The 17069-nt window shown below is 39.7% G+C and overlaps 1 protein-coding gene across 3 annotated transcripts in view; it reads left to right on the top strand.

Annotated features, from left to right (window-relative positions):
- Positions 1-324: 324 nt before the first annotated feature.
- The window catches only part of Vom2r44 (vomeronasal 2 receptor 44), a 42566-nt gene continuing 25821 nt past the window's right edge, over positions 325-17069 (top strand). Inside the window, exons 1-2 of one of the 3 annotated variants that reach the window (XM_017590655.3) lie at positions 325-5921; positions 7257-7332. In XM_017590655.3, coding sequence (XP_017446144.1) covers positions 7293-7332 — 40 coding nt within the window. In that variant the 5' untranslated portion in view covers positions 325-5921; positions 7257-7292. Of the gene's footprint in view, positions 5922-6469; positions 7333-17069 lie in introns of those variants that run through there. The other 2 variants (NM_001415021.1, XM_006232438.5) reach the window with 2 other exon arrangements.

The following is a 17069-nucleotide window of genomic DNA, read 5'->3' on the forward strand; positions in this document are numbered from 1 at the left end:
CTGCTGGCAGAGCTAAGGCTCTACCTCTTCAAATGGAAGCAGTGAGCCCAGAGTGAAGGAAATGTGCAGCCTTAAACTCTAAGCCCACTTCCAGTGCTGTATTCCAGCAAGGCTGTACCTCCACCTCTGCCAAACAGTGCTACCAACTGGAAACCAAGCGTTTAAATGCCAGATCTTCTAGGTTCCTTTCTCATTCAGGACCACGTGTAATTCATACACCACCGACTCATGCAGAACTCTTTTTTCCATTAATTTAGTCACTTTATATCTTAATATCAGCACCCCCCCCTCTTTCAGGTTCCACCTTCATACATCCCTTTCTCTGAGAAGGGAGAATCCCCCCTCCCCCATCAAGTCACTGCAGGACTAAGCACATCCTCTCCCACCAAGGCCCAGTTAGGGGAATGGAATCCACAGGCAACAGATTTAGAGACAGCTCCTGCTCCAGTTGTTGGGGTACCCACAAGAAGACCAAGCTGCACATTGGCCATATTTGTGCAGGGGGCCTAGTTCTAGCCCCTGTATGCTCTTTGGTTGGTGGTTCACTCTCAGGGAGCCCCCTAGGGTCCAGGTTAGTTGATTCCGTTGGTCTTCCTTTGGAGTCCCTGTCCTCTTCAGGTCCTTCATTCCTTCCCTCAACATTTGGGCAAGGCTTCCCAACCTCATCTAATGTTTGCCTGTGGGTCTCTGCATTTGTTTCTATGGGCTGCTTCGAGGAGCCTCTCAGAGGACAGTTATGGTAGGCTCTGTCTGAAATAGACATAACATTATTATTAATAGTGTCAAGGATTGATTCTTACCCATAGGTTGGATGTCAACTTGGGGCAGTCATTGGTTGGCCATTCCCATCATTTCTGTTCCATCTTCGCCTCTGCACATCTTATAGGTAGGACATATTTTGAGTTGAAAGTTTTGTGGCTGGGTTGCTGTCCTTAGCCCTCCCCTAGGAGGTTATAGGAAGTGGCCACTTCAGTATCCATATAGGAGTCTTAGCCAGAGTTGCCCCCATAGACACCCTGGGAGGCCCTCTCTACCCATCCCAGGTCACTAGCACATCCTAGAGATTTGCTGATAGTCATTCTCTTTCTCCTGTTCTCCTTTCACCTGATTCCCTCGCTGTTCCCTTCCTCATCCCCTCTCCTACCCAGTTACCTCTCTTTATCTACCTCCAATATCTATTTTATTTTCCCTTCTAAGAAAGATTTCAACCATCCTTCCTTGAGTCCTCCTTGTTATTTGGTTTCTTTGGGTCTGAAGATTGTAGCTCAGATTATCCTACACTTTATGACTATTATCCACTTAGCTGAATCAGTGCATAAAAACCATGGATGGCCTTTTGGATCTGGGTTACCTCACTCAGGATATTTTCTAGTTCCATCCATCTGGCCTGCCAATTTCATGAAGTCATAGTTTTTAACAGCTGAGTAGCATTTCCATGTGTAAATGAACCACATTTTCTCTGTCCACTCTTCAGTTGAAGAACATCTAGGTTGTGTCCAGTTTCTGGCTATTATGAATAAAGCTGTGATGAACATAGTTGAGCAAGTGTCTTTGTGGGATGGTAAAGAATCTTTTGAGTGTATGCCCAGGAGTGGTATAGCTGGGTATTGAGGTTTAGAACTATTCCCAACTTTCTGAGAAACCACCAAATTGATTTCCAGAGTGGTTGTACAAGCTTGCACTCCCAGCAGCAATGTAGGGATGTTCCCCTAGCTTGATAACATGTGCTATCTGTTGAGCTTTTGTTCTTAGACATTCTGATCAGTGTGAGGTAGAATCAGAGTTGTTTTGATTTGCATTTTTCTGATGACTAAAGACATTCAACATTTCTTTAAGTGTTTCTCAGCCATTAGAGATTCCTGTTGAGCATTCTCTGCTTAGCTCTATACCCCACTTTTTTTTTTTTTGCTTTTTTTATTGGATATTTTCTTTACATTTCAAATGTTATCCCCTCTCCCCGTCTCCCCTCCAGAAATCTCCTATCCCATCCTCCTCCCCCAGCTTCTATGAGGATGCTCCCCTACTCAACCCACCCAGTCCCTCCTGCCTCACCACCCTGGCATTCCCCTATACTGGGGCATTGAGCCTACACAGGACCAAGGACCTCTCCTCCCATTGATGTCCAATAAGGCCATCCTCTGCTACATATGCGGCTGGAGCCATGGATTTCTCCATGTGTACTCTTTGGCTGGTGGTTTAGTCCCTGGGAGCTCTGGAGTGTCTGGTTGATGGATATTGTTGTTCTTCCTCTGGGGTTGTAAACCCCTTCACCTCCTTCAGTTCTTTCTCTATTTCCCCATTGGGCACCCCATTCTTAGTTCATGATTGGCTGCAAGCATCTGCCTCTGTATTTGTCAGGCTCTGACAGAGCTTCTCAGGAGACAGCTGTATCAGGCTCCTGTCAGCATGTACCTCTTGGCATTCACAATAGTGTCTGTGTTTGGTGACTATATATGAGATGGATCCTCAGGTTTGGCAGTCTCTGGATGGCTTTTCCATCAGTCTCTGCTCCACACTGTGTCTGCATATTTCCTCCTGTGAGTATTTTATCCCGCTTCTAAGCACTGAAGCATCCACACTTTGGTCTTCCTTCTTCTTGAGCTTCATATGGTCTGTAGATTGTATCTTGAATATTCCAAGCTTTTGGGCTAATACCTACTTATCAGTGAGTGCAAATCATGTGTGTTCTTTTGCGGTTGGGTTACCACACTCAAGATGATATTTTTTTGATTCATCCATTTGCCTAAGAATTTCAAGAAGTCATTGTTTTTAATAGCTGAATAGTATTCCATTGTGTAAATGTACCACATTTTCTGTATCCATTCCTCTGTTGAAGGATATATGTGTCCTTTCCAGCTTCTAACTATTATAAATAAGGCTGTTATGGATGTAGTGGAGCATGTGACCTTGTTATGTCTTGGAGAATCTTTTGAACAGATACCCATGAGTGGTATAGCTGGGTCCACAGGTAGTACTATGTCCAATTTTCTGGGGGAACTACCAGACTAATTTCTAGAGTGGTTGTCCCAGCTTGAAATCCCACCAACAATGGAGGAGTGTTTCTCTTTCTCCCCATCCTCACCAGCATCTGCAGTCACCTGAGTTTTTGATCTTAGCCATTCTGACTGGTATGAAGTGGAATTTCAGGGTTGTTTTGACTTACATTTCCATGATGACTAAGGTTGTTGAACATTTCCTTAGGTGCCTCTCAGCCATTCGATATGTACCCCATTTTTTAAGTTGGGTTATTTGGGTTGTTTGTGTCTAACTTCTTGAGTTCTTTATGTGTTTTTTAGCCCTCTGTCAGACGTGCAATTGATGAAGGTCATTTCCCAATCTTTAGGCTGTCATCTTGTCCTGTTGAATGTGTCCTTTGCTTTTCAGTTCCATGAGGTCTCATTTATCAATTGTTGATCTTAAAGCCTGAACCGTTGGTATTCTGTTCACGAAGTTATCTCCTGATAACTTCAAGGCTATTCTCCACTTTCTGTTTTATTCTTATATTTAATGTATGTGGTTTTATGTTGAGATCTTTGATCCACTTGGCTTGTATTTTGTGAAGGATAATATTGATAAAAGTATACATAAATATTGATCTATTGCAGGCTACTACATGCACACATAAAATTAGATCAGAACAATTTTTTGGAGATGCTCTCCATTGTATGATTTTTGCTTTTTTGTCAAAAATCAAGTATCTGTCAGTGTATGGATTTATTTCTGGGTCTTTGATTTTATTCTGTTGATCACCCTGTCTGTTTTTATACCAATACCATGCAGTTTTTATTACTATTATTCTGAAGTACAACTTGAAGGTAGGAATGGTGATAACTCCATAATTTATTTTATTATACAAGATTGTTTTAGCTATCCTGGAATTCTTATTTTTGAATAAAGAGTTGAGAATTGTTTTTTCCAAGTTCTTTAAAAATTGTGTAAGAATTTTTATTGGAATTACATTTGATCTGTAGATTGCTTTTGATAAGAAGACCATTTTCACTGTGTTAATCCTACTGATTCATGATCACGGGAGATCTTTCCATCTTCTGATATCTTCTTCAGTTTCTTTCTTCAGGGACTTGAAGTTTTGTCATTCAGTCTTTCACTTGCTTGGTTAGAGTTATACTGAGATATCTTAAGTCATATGTGACTATTTTGAAGGATGTTTTCTCCTTAACTTTTTTCTCGACCCATTTATCATTTGTATAAAGGAGAGCTACCAATTTCCTTGAGCTAATTTTGTATCTAGACACCTTGCTGAAGGTGTTTATTAGCTGTAGGAGTTTTCTGGTAGAACTTTGACAGTCACTTATGTATACTATTTTATCACCCATGCAGAACTACTCAATTCAATACTGTTTTCCAAAATAGGTACAGAACACCAACACAGTCTGACAGCAGTAAGTTAGAGGAAGTATGATTCACTTTAGATCATTTTCGTGACAGGGAAGCGTGATGGTTGGAGCTCTTGACTACGTTTGTAGCTTTGTGGTTGACTACATTTTGATAGCAGCCAGAAAGCAAATAGAGGATAGAAAGTAGGGCCTGTATGTAAGATCCTTCTTCAGTTACTGACTTCCTATACCTAGGCCTTGCTTCCTAAAGGTTCCATAACGTACCCTGTCAGCAGCACCAGCTAGGGAATTAGGCACGAGCTTACAGTGAATATTTCACATTCGAACGGTGTCAAGCATGATTAGTAAGTATTAGTAAAGTAGTTGGCTTTTCAGAGCCTCACTGGGCTCACGTGTTTTCTTTGCTTGGAGGCAAAGATAAGTCTAGACAGAATCTATCACTATTTCTGAAAGAGGCCTGAGTGCCTTAGACCTTCAAGGCTCAATCAAACAAGGCTGGGAGAGTGCAGAAAATATAGTCAGTGTGTTGACCAAGGAGTCTGGGCTCTGTACATGTGATCAAACACCCAAGATCATTTACATTTTTCTGAACTAAGGCTTCTTGAGTCAGAGTTGTGTGGAAATTATATTTCGCCTCAAAATACCATAAAAGAAATGCCACTGCTGCAAGTAATGACAACATTACTATTAAAGTGCCAATCAGTTTGAGCCTTAGAAACGTTCACCCACAACAGGACATCACTGCCTCATTAAGTCCTCAGTTTCTGAGGAAGACCTGTAGTAATGTATGTCCAGGATATGATATATTTCCTTTCCACAAGGTCTAAAGTAGATGATCATGGGTTTTGGTGCCTGTGTCTCAGAATGCATTTGCCATGGGATCTTTTTTTCATCATTTGTTAGAGGAAGAAAACAAAAAAATAACCTGTGGTGGTATCTGGGAAATGAGGCATTGAGCACCCATTAGTGTGCATTTCATAAGGCCTCTTCCTGTGAGAATGCTGAGGTGGCTTTTTGTCATCTTCATTTGATGTTTGTTGAATTTTGTGGCATTTGGAGAAAGCAGTCACTGTGCCCCTGATAGAAATAGACCAGTATTCTGAAGGTTCTCAAACTGGATACCAGATGTTGGTGCACAAATCAGAAGCTTCCTCAACTGGAATCTAATCCATTATGTAAGAAAGGGTAAGGAATGTGGAGACTATTTGAGAGTATAAAATAGTTTTAAAACATTAATATAAGGGTTGGGGAGTTGACTCAGAACTTAAGAGCCCTTGATACACTTCCAGAGGACCTAAGTTTGGTTCCTAGAACCTATGTCAGGCTGCTCATAACCATCTGTATTTTCCTCTCCAGAAGATCTAATAATTTCCCATGTGCTAACTTTATGCACACTGTGAAATTTTCTTTTGTGTTTTTACAGGTTAATTTAAAATTAGTAGTGAATGTGTTTTGTGTTTCTTTACGTAAACTATATGGATCCTGTGCATATAGGTGCCAGCTAAGCCAGAAGAGGATGTCAGATCCCTTGGAACTAATATTGAAAACTGCTGTAAGCTACTTAATGTGAGTACTGGGACCTTAATGCAGGTCCTCTGCAAGAGCACTGTGTGTACTCTTAACTACTGACCCGTCTCTCCAGCTGCTTATGTGTATTTTTGTTCTTAAGAACAAGACCTAAAAGGCTGTGCATTCCATCATGTGACTAGACCATAAATAACTCAAAATCTCTTTATTGTGTACTTTCAGTTTATTCTATGTCTTAGGACCATAAGGAAAGCTGTATTCATTTCCAGTGTACATCAATTTTGTATAGGTTTCTAGTGCATCTGGGAGCAAAGTGCTGTGGAGACAAATTGTGGTAACAGGGTCTACACTGATATCAAGATCTAATACGCTGGCTGGGCTGTTTCTTGAAATGTGGATGAGAGGGCAACTGGAGAGGACTGAAAGAACAGTAAATTGATCTTTTAAGACAGGTTTGTCTCTGAGATGAGTTTAGTAAGTAAGGACTAGAGGTATGGTGGCTCAGCACTAGAATTCAGGTAGAGTGGGGTTAGAGATGAGAAAGGAGAGGGGAAAGAGAGAGGGAGGAGGGAAGGAAGGGAGGGGAGAGATTAGAGGGAAGGAGGAAGGAAGAAAGGGAGGGAGGAAGAATTGTTTAGAAGAAACCAGAGTTATAAGCCTGAATCTATAGAGTGTATGCTGAGAGTAGTCCTACTTCTGGTGGTAAAGGATAAAGAAAATGGTATGTGCAAAAAAGTTCATTAAATATGTCTGGGCCTTACAGAATTTTTCAAGGTATTCTGTTAGTATCCTAGTCATCAATGACGTCATGAGATAGCATCACCTCTTTTGATACTTTATGATGAAGCAGGATACTGTTCCTTACTTTTGGAGTAGAGAAGATCATGGAGTTGGCTGCAGTGAGACTCAATGCTAAACAAGAGGGGGTAGTTTCTATAAATTAAAATGAGTCTTAAACTCAGAATCCACATTTCTGTCATTTATTGTTACAAAGCATATGGGGATTTTCTGAAGTTTCTTCTCAAAGGCTTACTCGGCTCCCAGTCCAGATCCACAAATTGCAGGTGATTGCAAGGCCTGTGATTGAGACATGAAAATTATGTAGCAAGTAGTGACAAGCCAAGTCCACTGGGACATACACATATACACTCAATCAAGGTGCTTCACTAAAAAGTGTGATTTCCACTCTAGTCAGTTTCTTAAAACTCATTAAAATGGCCAGCCAAAAGATATGCTTAGCTCTAGGATTTCTTGCATTTTTGTGGGCTGAATTGGGTGCTCAAAACAAAACAGAGGAACTACAATGCAGGTTGATGGCCAAGTTTAATTTGTCTGGATATGTAGATGCCAAAAACCATTCGCTTGTGATTGCAGGACTGTTTCCTATCCACTCCAGAATCATCCCAGTGGATGAATCTATTTTGGAGCCGGTGTCACCCATGTGTGAAGGGTAAGCTATCTCCTTTCTTGTCAATTCAGGTGGGGGGCTGGTGGTGAGCATGGGCTTGGGTCTTCAGCTGGAGTCTTGATGCTGTTCAGAACATCTGCTTCTCAGTGTTCTGTGGTGCAGCAGCAGCTAAGAGGGTGCTAGGTATGTAGACTTAGGGCTGCTGCCCAGAGTTGCAGAATCAGAACTTATGTTTTTATAAGACTCCTGTTGATTCATGAATGCACTGAGGTTTCACAAGGACAGATGCAGAATTATGTAGCATTGCAGCTTTACTATTTATTAGTAGAGACTAAAACTCTTTTCAGGAGAAGCACACTGCAGGGGACCACTGATTTATCCGAGCAAGACCTATCCTGGCAGGCTTTTGCCCATAGTGTTGGTGCTTCCACATTACCACCTCAGCAAATAAGATCCATGCCTGGGACTAGAATTTGCCACTAATGTGTTGTGAGAAATGCAAAGCATGGATCGGACAACTACTTGTAAAACACACACACACACACACACACACACACAAGAATGCCACAAATTAAATAAAGCAAAGCAAAGCAAATTATCAATAAGTTTATTGTTATCAGAAAGCAACACTTTTCCTCTTTCTGTATTATTTCTTGTATTCATATAAAACATATTCTTATATTCACATGTATATATGTATATGTATGTATTGTCTTTGAATAGTTGAAACGTAATACAAACACAGTTTAAGCTGGAAATGTGACCTAACACAGCAGGCATTTCACTGAAGCTTCATGACCATTACTAGTGTCAGTGCACACTGTATATCTAGCATTTTCTGCAGCTCACATCTTCACTGATCACAGCTTTTCTTTCATATGTTTCATGCTCCAAGTTTGAGATGTCATTGTGTGAAGGGTGATAATCATCTCTACATATTCAGAAAATACAAAGGTTTACAATGAATCCCATCCCCAATCCCATGACTGTTTCCCACTCTTGCAGTGAAACAGAGACCATGGAGGAAGAAGATCTGTGGCTTTACTTACAACTAGAGTACTGTAGAGTCAAGGGTTTACCACAAGAGTTTTCACTTCTTTAATTCCCAACAACTTAAATGATAACTTAGAGCTCATTGCAATACAACACACTGATAGTTTAGAAAAGGGATTACTTCATTTGTTCTACACCCTGCATTGGAACTTCTGAAGGTTTCTTTCCCAGCAATGTTAGATGATAAAAGTTAGTACACAGATTTCAAATTATGAATTTCCCTTCCTTAAAAATAATAGCTTATTACGTTGTAGTTGAAGGAGTGGAGAGAAGTAAATATGTCCTATTTAAAAGAATTTCCTAATTAGAATTATTTGGGGATTTGTTTAATTATTGAAATTAGGATTTGAGCAGCTACATCTTGGTCTTATAATGTTAAAAACACATTTCTTTAAAATTATATCTTTATGATTATTTTCCACAAGTCTTTATCAATATTTCCTTCTATCTATCCAATCCCAGTGCTTTTCAAACCTCTCATTATTACTCTTCCATGTAACTTACCTTTTCCCTCCAAGGGTCTATATAGTCTTCAGGATCTAAGGTCAAACTAAGCAATATTAATCTTTTATTTTCAATCATAAGCTTTAACTAACTGATTCAGAACCTCAACTTGGGGTTTGAAGAAATTTTGTTCTGAAATAAGCAACTTTAATGCAATACTAAGTTCCCAGTTGTCCATATATTAAAAGTACATAAAGCAGGAAGACTTTGTATTATTTTGAAAATGTTTCTCAAAAATTGGGAAAAATGAAATGGATACTATGTTTTGTTTAGTAGTCATAAATGGAGGATTTAGATATTATGAAATACTGTGAATCTCATAACCAAAATTAATCAATGAAGGAAAATTTATTCCAAATCCCAACTTTAGTGATTATTCTGTGATGATTTAAAATAATTTTCCTGCTCATCCTTAAAATGCTTCATATGCAGCATTAATTACAGAAAGTCTTCATACTGCGCAATCCACTTGCAATTGTTTTCTTACTGCTGCGTTGTATTCTGCATGATTGTTTTGTAATGATGGAAAATATTCGTATACACTTGAGGTTCTGTCTGTGAACATATTAGTTTGTGCTGGTTTACCAGTACTGTGAAAACCTCTGTACTGCCCTTTGGGGATGGATAGCTTTTTCCCTGTGGGGAGAGTGCTTACTTCTCAAGGGTTGGAATTACTAGTTCAAAGAAGGCGAATATTTTTCTAGCTCTTAACATTTTCTTTCTTTTAAAAAAGATACAGCTACATTTCATTTAAAAGTTGACTATTTCACTGTTGTTAGTCTGGAAACATCAGAAGAGGAGTGGTGTCTTTCTGTGCTGTAGTGTCTCCTGCTCAAGCCTCCTCACTGCACCGCTCTGCCCTCATCTCCCCTAATCATTGATTTGATTCCATTCCTTGATAATAACATGTTCCCCTGTCACAGACTCCCATCACTGCCTGAACTTCCCTTCTTCTTTCTCTGTGCCAGCCTCTAAGCCTCAACCTGGCTGGGTGCCCCTCCCCTATGGAGTTCATTGTTCCTCATCTATTTAGATGGCTGCTTTTACTATCTTGTGTTGTAACTGCTTGGCTAATTTCCTCTGCTTATTCTTTTACTATCGGGTGATACTGAGAAGCCAAAGAACTACCTCCTATATGAAAATTCAGTGACATGGACGGGAATTCCATTATTCCAAAAAGATATTTATTATTGATATGTTTTTAAAGATTATTCGATTTAATTTTTATGTGCGATCCTTCACACATTTTTATTGTTTTGCTCTGATTTATCTATGTGTGCCATGTACATGTTTGGAGCTTCTGGAGGCCAGAAGAGGATACCAGATCCTCTGAAACTGCAGTTAGGAATAGTTGTGAACATCCATGTGGGTGCTGGGAATTAAACCTGGATCCTCTGCAAAAGCAACGAGTATTCTTTCTTTCTTTTTTTAAAATGTTGTTTTTTGTTTTTGCTTTACTTTCTTCTTCTTTTTTTTAAAAAAAATTATTAGATGTATTTCTTTACTTACATTTCAAATGTTATTCCCCTTCCCAGTTTCCTGTCCATTAGCCCCCATCCCCTCCACTCCCCGTCTCCCATACGGGTATATCCCCCCATACATCCTCCTTACTACTCCCCCCCCTATATTCCCCTGCACCTTGGCAGGACCAAGGGCTTCCCCTTCCACTGGGGACCCAACAAAGCTCTTCTCTGCGACATATGCAGTTGGAGCCCTGGGTCAGTCCATGTATAGTCTTTCAGTAGTGGCATTGTTCTTATGGGGTTGCAAGCTTCTTCAACTCTTTCAATACTTCGTCTAATTCACCCTAAGGGGTCCTGTTCTTAGTTCAGTGGTTTGCTGCTAGCATTGATCTCTGTATGGGACATGCTCTGGATGTGTCTCTCAGGAGAGATCTATATCCGGTCCCTTTCAGCATGAATTTTTTAGCTTCATCCATCTTATCTAGTTTTGGTGGCTGTGTGTGTGTGTGTGTGTGTGTGTGTGTGTGTGTGTGTGTGTGTGTGTGTATATATATATATATATGTATATATATATATATATATATATATATATATATATATATGCTACATGTGGGGCAGGCTCTGAATGGCCCTTACTTGAGTCGCTGCTCTAAACTTTGCTTTCATATCCCCTCCTATGGATATTCCCCCCCCTTTTTTTTTCCTTTTTTTTTTTATTAACTTGAGTGTTTCTTACATACATTTCTTTTTTTTTTAATTTTTTTTATTAACTTGAGTATTTCTTTTTTCTTTTTTTTTTTTTTTTATTAACTTGAGTATTTCTTATATACATTTCGAGTGTTATTCCCTTTCCCGGTTTCCGGGCAAACATCCCCCTCCCCCCTCCCCTTCCTTATGGGTGTTCCCCTCCCAACCCTCCCCCCATTGCCGCCCTCCCCCCATAGACTAGTTCACTGGGGGTTCAGTCTTAGCAGGACCCAGGGCTTCCCCTTCCACTGGTGCTCTTACTAGGATATTCATTGCTACCTATGAGGTCAGAGTCCAGGGTCAGTCCATGTATAGTCTTTAGGTAGTGGCTTAGTCCCTGGAAGCTCTGATTGCTTGGCATTGTTGTACTTTTGGGGTCTCGAGCCCCTTCAAGCTCTTCCAGTTCTTTCTCTGATTCCTTCAATAGGGGACCTATTCTCAGTTCAGTGGTTTGCTGCTGGCATTCGCCTCTGTATTTGCTGTATTCTGGCTGTGTCTCTCAGGAGAGATCTACATCCGGCTCCTGTCGGTCTGCACTTCTTTGCTTCATCCATCTTGTCTAATTGGGTGGCTGTATATGTATGGGCCACATGTGGGGCAGGCTCCGGATGGGTGTTCCTTCAGTCTCTGTTTAATCTTTGCCTCTCCCTTCCCTGCCAAGGGTATTCTTTTTCCTCATTTAAAGAAGGAGTGAAGCATTCACATTTTGATCATCCGTCTTGAGTTTCATTTGTTCTAGGGATCTACGGTAATTCAAGCATTTGGGCTAAAAGCCACTTATCAATGAGTGCATACCATGTATGTCTTTCTGTGATTGGGTTAGCTCACTCAGGATGATATTTTCCAGTTCCAACCATTTGCCTACGAATTTCATAAACTTGTTGTTTTTGATAGCTGAGTAATATTCCATTGTGTAGATGTACCACATTTTCTGTATCCATTCCTCTGTTGAAGGGCATCTGGGTTCTTTCCATTTTCTGGCTATTATAAATAAGGCTGCGATGAACATAGTGGAGCACGTGTCTCTTTTATATGTTGAGGCATCTTTTGGGTATATGCCCAAGAGAGGTATAGCTGGATCCTCAGGCAGTTCAATGTCCAATTTTCTGAGGAACCTCCAGACTGATTTCCAGAATGGTTTTACCAGTCTGCAGTCCCACCAACAATGGAGGAGTGTTCCTCTTTCTCCACATCCTCGCCAGCATCTGCTGTCACCTGAGTTTTTGATCTTAGCCATTCTCACTGGTGTGAGGTGAAATCTCAGGGTTGTTTTGATTTGCATTTCCCTTATGACTAAAGATGTTGAACATTTCTTTAGGTGTTTCTCAGCCATTCGGCATTCCTCAGCTGTGAATTCTTTGTTTAGCTCTGAACCCCATTCTTTAATAGGGTTATTTGTTTCCCTGCAGTCTAACTTCTTGAGTTCTTTGTATATTTTGGATATAAGGCCTCTATCTGTTGTAGGATTGGTAAAGATCTTTTCCCAATCTGTTGGTTGCCGTTTTGTCCTAACCACAGTGTCCTTTGCCTTACAGAAGCTTTGCAGTTTTAGGAGATCCCATTTGTCGATTCTTGATCTTAGAGCATAAGCCATTGGTGTTTTGTTCAGGAAATTTTTTCCAGTGCCTATGTGTTCCAGATGCTTCCCTAGTTTTTCTTCTATTAGTTTGAGTGTGTCTGGTTTGATGTGGAGGTCCTTGATCCACTTGGACTTAAGCTTTGTACAGGGTGATAGGCATGGATCGATCTGCATTCTTCTACATGTTGCCCTCCAGTTGAACCAGCACCATTTGCTGAAAATGCTATCTTTTTTCCATTGGATGGTTTTGGCTCCTTTGTCAAAAATCAAGTGACCATAGGTGTGTGGGTTCATTTCTGGGTCTTCAATTCTATTCCATTGGTCTATCTGTCTGTCTCTGTACCAATACCATGCAGTTTTTATCACTATTGCTCTGTAATACTGCTTGAGTTCAGGGATAGTGATTCCCCCTGAAGTCCTTTTATTGTTGAGGATAGCTTTAGCTATCCTGGGTTTTTTGTTATTCCAGATGAATTTGCAAATTGTTCTGTCTAAGTCTTTGAAGAATTGGATTGGTATTTTGATGGGGATTGCATTGACTCTGTAGATTGCTTTTGGTAAAATGGCCATTTTTACTATATTAATCCTGCCAATCCATGAGCATGGGAGATCTTTCCATCTTCTGAGGTCTTCTTCAATTTCTTTCCTCAGTGTCTTGAAGTTCTTATTGTACAGATCTTTTACTTGCTTGGTTAAAGTCACACCGAGTACTTTATATTATTTGGGTCTATTATGAAGGGTGTCGTTTCCCTAATTTCTTTCTCGGCTTGTTTCTCTTTTGTATAGAGGAAGGCAACTGATTTATTTGAGTTAATTTTATACCCAGCCACTTTGCTGAAGTTGTTTATCAGCTTTAGTAGTTCTCTGGTGGAACTTTTGGGATCACTTAAATATACTATCATGTCATCTGCAAATAGTGATATTTTGACTTCTTCTTTTCCGATCTGTATCCCCTTGATCTCCTTTTGTTGTCTAATTGCTCTGGCTAGAACTTCAAGAACTATATTGAATAAGTAGGGAGAGAGTGGGCAGCCTTGTCTAGTCCCTGATTTTAGTGGGATTGCTTCAAGTTTCTCTCCATTTAGTTTAATATTAGCAACTGGTTTGCTGTATATGGCTTTTACTATGTTTAGGTATGGGCCTTGAATTCCTATTCTTTCCAGGACTTTTATCATGAAGGGGTGTTGAATTTTGTCAAATGCTTTCTCAGCATCTAATGAAATGATCATGTGGTTCTGTTCTTTCAGTTTGTTTATATAATGGATCACGTTGATGGTTTTCCTTATATTAAACCATCCCTGCATGCCTGGGATGAAGCCTACTTGATCATGGTGGATGATTGTTTTGATGTGCTCTTGGATTCGGTTTGCCAGAATTTTATTGAGTATTTTTGCGTCGATATTCATAAGGGAAATTGGTGTGAAGTTCTCTTTCTTTGTTGTGTCTTTGTGTGGTTTAGGTATAAGAGTAATTGTGGCTTCGTAGAAGGAATTCGTTAGTGCTCCATCTGTTTCAATTTTGTGGAATAGTTTGGATAATATTGGTATGAGGTCTTCTATGAAGGTTTGATAGAATTCTGCACTAAACCCGTCTGGACCTGGGCTCTTTTTGGTTGGGAGACCTTTAATGACTGCTTCTATTTCCTTAGGAGTTATGGGGTTGTTTAACTGGATTATCTGTTCCTGATTTAACTTCGATACCTGGTATCTGTCTAGGAAATTGTCCATTTCCTGAAGATTTTCAAGTTTTGTTGAATATAGGTTTTTATAGTAAGATCTGATGATTTTTTGAATTTCCTCTGAATCTGTTGTTATGTCTCCCTTTTCATTTCTGATTTTGTTAATTTGGACGCACTCTCTGTGTCCTCTCGTTAGTCTGGCGAAGCGTTTATCTATCTTGTTGATTTTCTCAAAGAACCAACTTTTGGTTCTGTTGATTCTTTCTATGGTCCTTTTTGTTTCTACTTGGTTGATTTCAGCTCTGAGTTTGATTATTTCCTGCCTTCTACTCCTCCTGGGTGTATTTGCTTCTTTTTGTTCTAGAGCTTTTAGGTGTGCTGTCAAGCTGCTGACATATGCTCTTTCCTGTTTCTTTCTGCAGGCACTTAGCGCTATGAGTTTTCCTCTTAGCACAGCTTTCATTGTGTCCCATAAGTTTGGGTATGTTGTATCTTCATTTTCATTAAATTCTAAAAAGTTTTTTATTTCTTTCTTTATTTCTTCCTTGACCAGGTTATCATTGAGTAGAGCATTGTTCAATTTCCACGTATATGTGGGCATTCTTCCCTTATTGTTATTGAAGAGCAGTTTTAGGCCGTGGTGGTCCGATAGCACGCATGGGATTATTTCTATCTTTCTGTACCTGTTGAGGCCCGTTTTTTGACCAATTATATGGTCAGTTTTGGAGAAAGTACCATGAGGAGCTGAGAAGAAGGTATATCCTTTTGCTTTAGGATAGAATGTTCTATAAATATCCGTTAAGTCCATTTGGCTCATGACTTCTCTTAGTCTGTCGACATCACTGTTTAATTTCTGTTTCCATGATCTGTCCATTGATGAGAGTGGGGTGTTGAAATCTCCCACTATTATTGTGTGAGGTGCAATGTGTGTTTTGAGCTTTAGTAAGGTTTCTTTTACGTATGTAGGTGCCCTTGTATTTGGGGCATAGATATTTAGGATTGAGAGTTCATCTTGGTGGATTTTTCCTTTGATGAATATGAAGTGTCCTTCCTTATCTTTTTTGATGACTTTTAGTTGGAAATTGATTTTATTTGATATTAGAATGGCTACTCCAGCTTGCTTCTTCTGGCCATTTGCTTGGAAAGTTGTTTTCCAGCCTTTCACTCTGAGGTAGTGTCTGTCTTTGTCTCTGAGGTGTGTTTCCTGTAGGCAGCAGAATGCAGGGTCCTCGTTGCGTATCCAGTTTGTTAATCTATGTCTTTTTATTGGGGAGTTGAGGCCATTGATATTGAGAGATATTAAGGAATAGTGATTATTGCTTCCCGTTATATTCATATTTGGATGTGAGGTTATGTTTGTGTGCTTTCATTCTCTTTGTTTTGTTGCCAAGACGATTAGTTTCTTGCTTATTCTAGGGTATAGCTTGCCTCCTTATGTTGGGCTTTACCATTTATTATCCTTTGTAGTGCTGGATTTGTAGAAAGATATTGTGTAAATTTGGTTTTGTCATGGAATATCTTGGTTTCTCCATCAATGTTAATTGAGAGTTTTGCTGGATACAGTAACCTGGGGTGGCATTTGTGTTCTCTTAGGGTCTATATGACATCAGTCCAGGATCTTCTGGCCTTCATAGTTTCTGGCGAGAAGTCTGGTGTGATTCTGATAGGTCTGCCTTTATATGTTACTTGACCTTTTTCCCTTACTGATTTTAATATTCTTTCTTTATTTTGTGCGTTTGGTGTTTTGACAATTATGTGACAGGAGGTGTTTCTTTTCTGGTCCAATCTATTTGGAGTTCTGTAGGCTTCTTGTATGTCTATGGGTATCTCTTTTTTTAGGTTAGGGAAGTTTTCTTCTATGATTTTGTTGAAGATATTTACTGGTCCTTTGAGCTGGGATTCTTCACTCTCTTCTATACCTATTATCCTTAGGTTTGATCTTCTCATTGAGTCCTGGATTTCCTGTATGTTTTGGACCAGTAGCTTTTTCTGCTTTACATTATCTTTGACAGTTGAGTCAATGATTTCTATGGAATCTTCTGCTCCTGACATTCTCTCTTCCATCTCTTGTATTCTGTTGGTGAAGCTTGTATCTACAGCTCCTTGTCTCTTCTTTTGGTTTTCTATATCCAGGGTTGTTTCCATGTGTTCTTTCTTGATTGCTTCTATTTCCATTTTTAATTCCTTCAACTGTTTGATTGTGTTTTCCTGGAATTCTTTCAGGGATTTTTGTGTCTCCTCTCTATGGGCTTCTACTTGTTTATTTATGTTTTCCTGGAATTCTTTCAGGGATTTTTGTGTCTCTTCTCTATGGGCTTCTACTTGTTTATTTATGTTTTCCTGGAATTCTTTCAGGGATTTTTGCGATTCTTTCAGGCATTTTTGCGATTCCTCTCTGTAGGTTTCTACTTGTTCTCTAAGGGAGTTCTTCACGTCTTTCTTGAAGTCCTCCAGCATCATGATCAAAAATGATTTTGAAACTAGATCTTGCTTTTCTGGTGTGTTTGGATATTCCTTGTTTGTTTTGATTGGAGAATTGGGCTCCGATGGTGCCATGTAGTCTTGGTTTCTGTTGCTTGTGTTCCTGCGCTTGCCTCTCGCCATCAGATTATCTCTAGTGTTACTTTGTTCTGCTATTTCTGACAGTGGCTAGACTGTCCTATAAGCCTGTGTGTCAGGAGTGCTGTAGACCTGTTTTCCTCTCTTTCAGTCAGTTATGGGGACAGAGTGTTCTGTTTTCGGGCGTGGAGTTTTT

Source organism: Rattus norvegicus, chromosome 2 (genome assembly GCF_036323735.1).
Source record: "Rattus norvegicus strain BN/NHsdMcwi chromosome 2, GRCr8, whole genome shotgun sequence".
Lineage (NCBI taxonomy): Eukaryota > Metazoa > Chordata > Mammalia > Rodentia > Muridae > Rattus > Rattus norvegicus.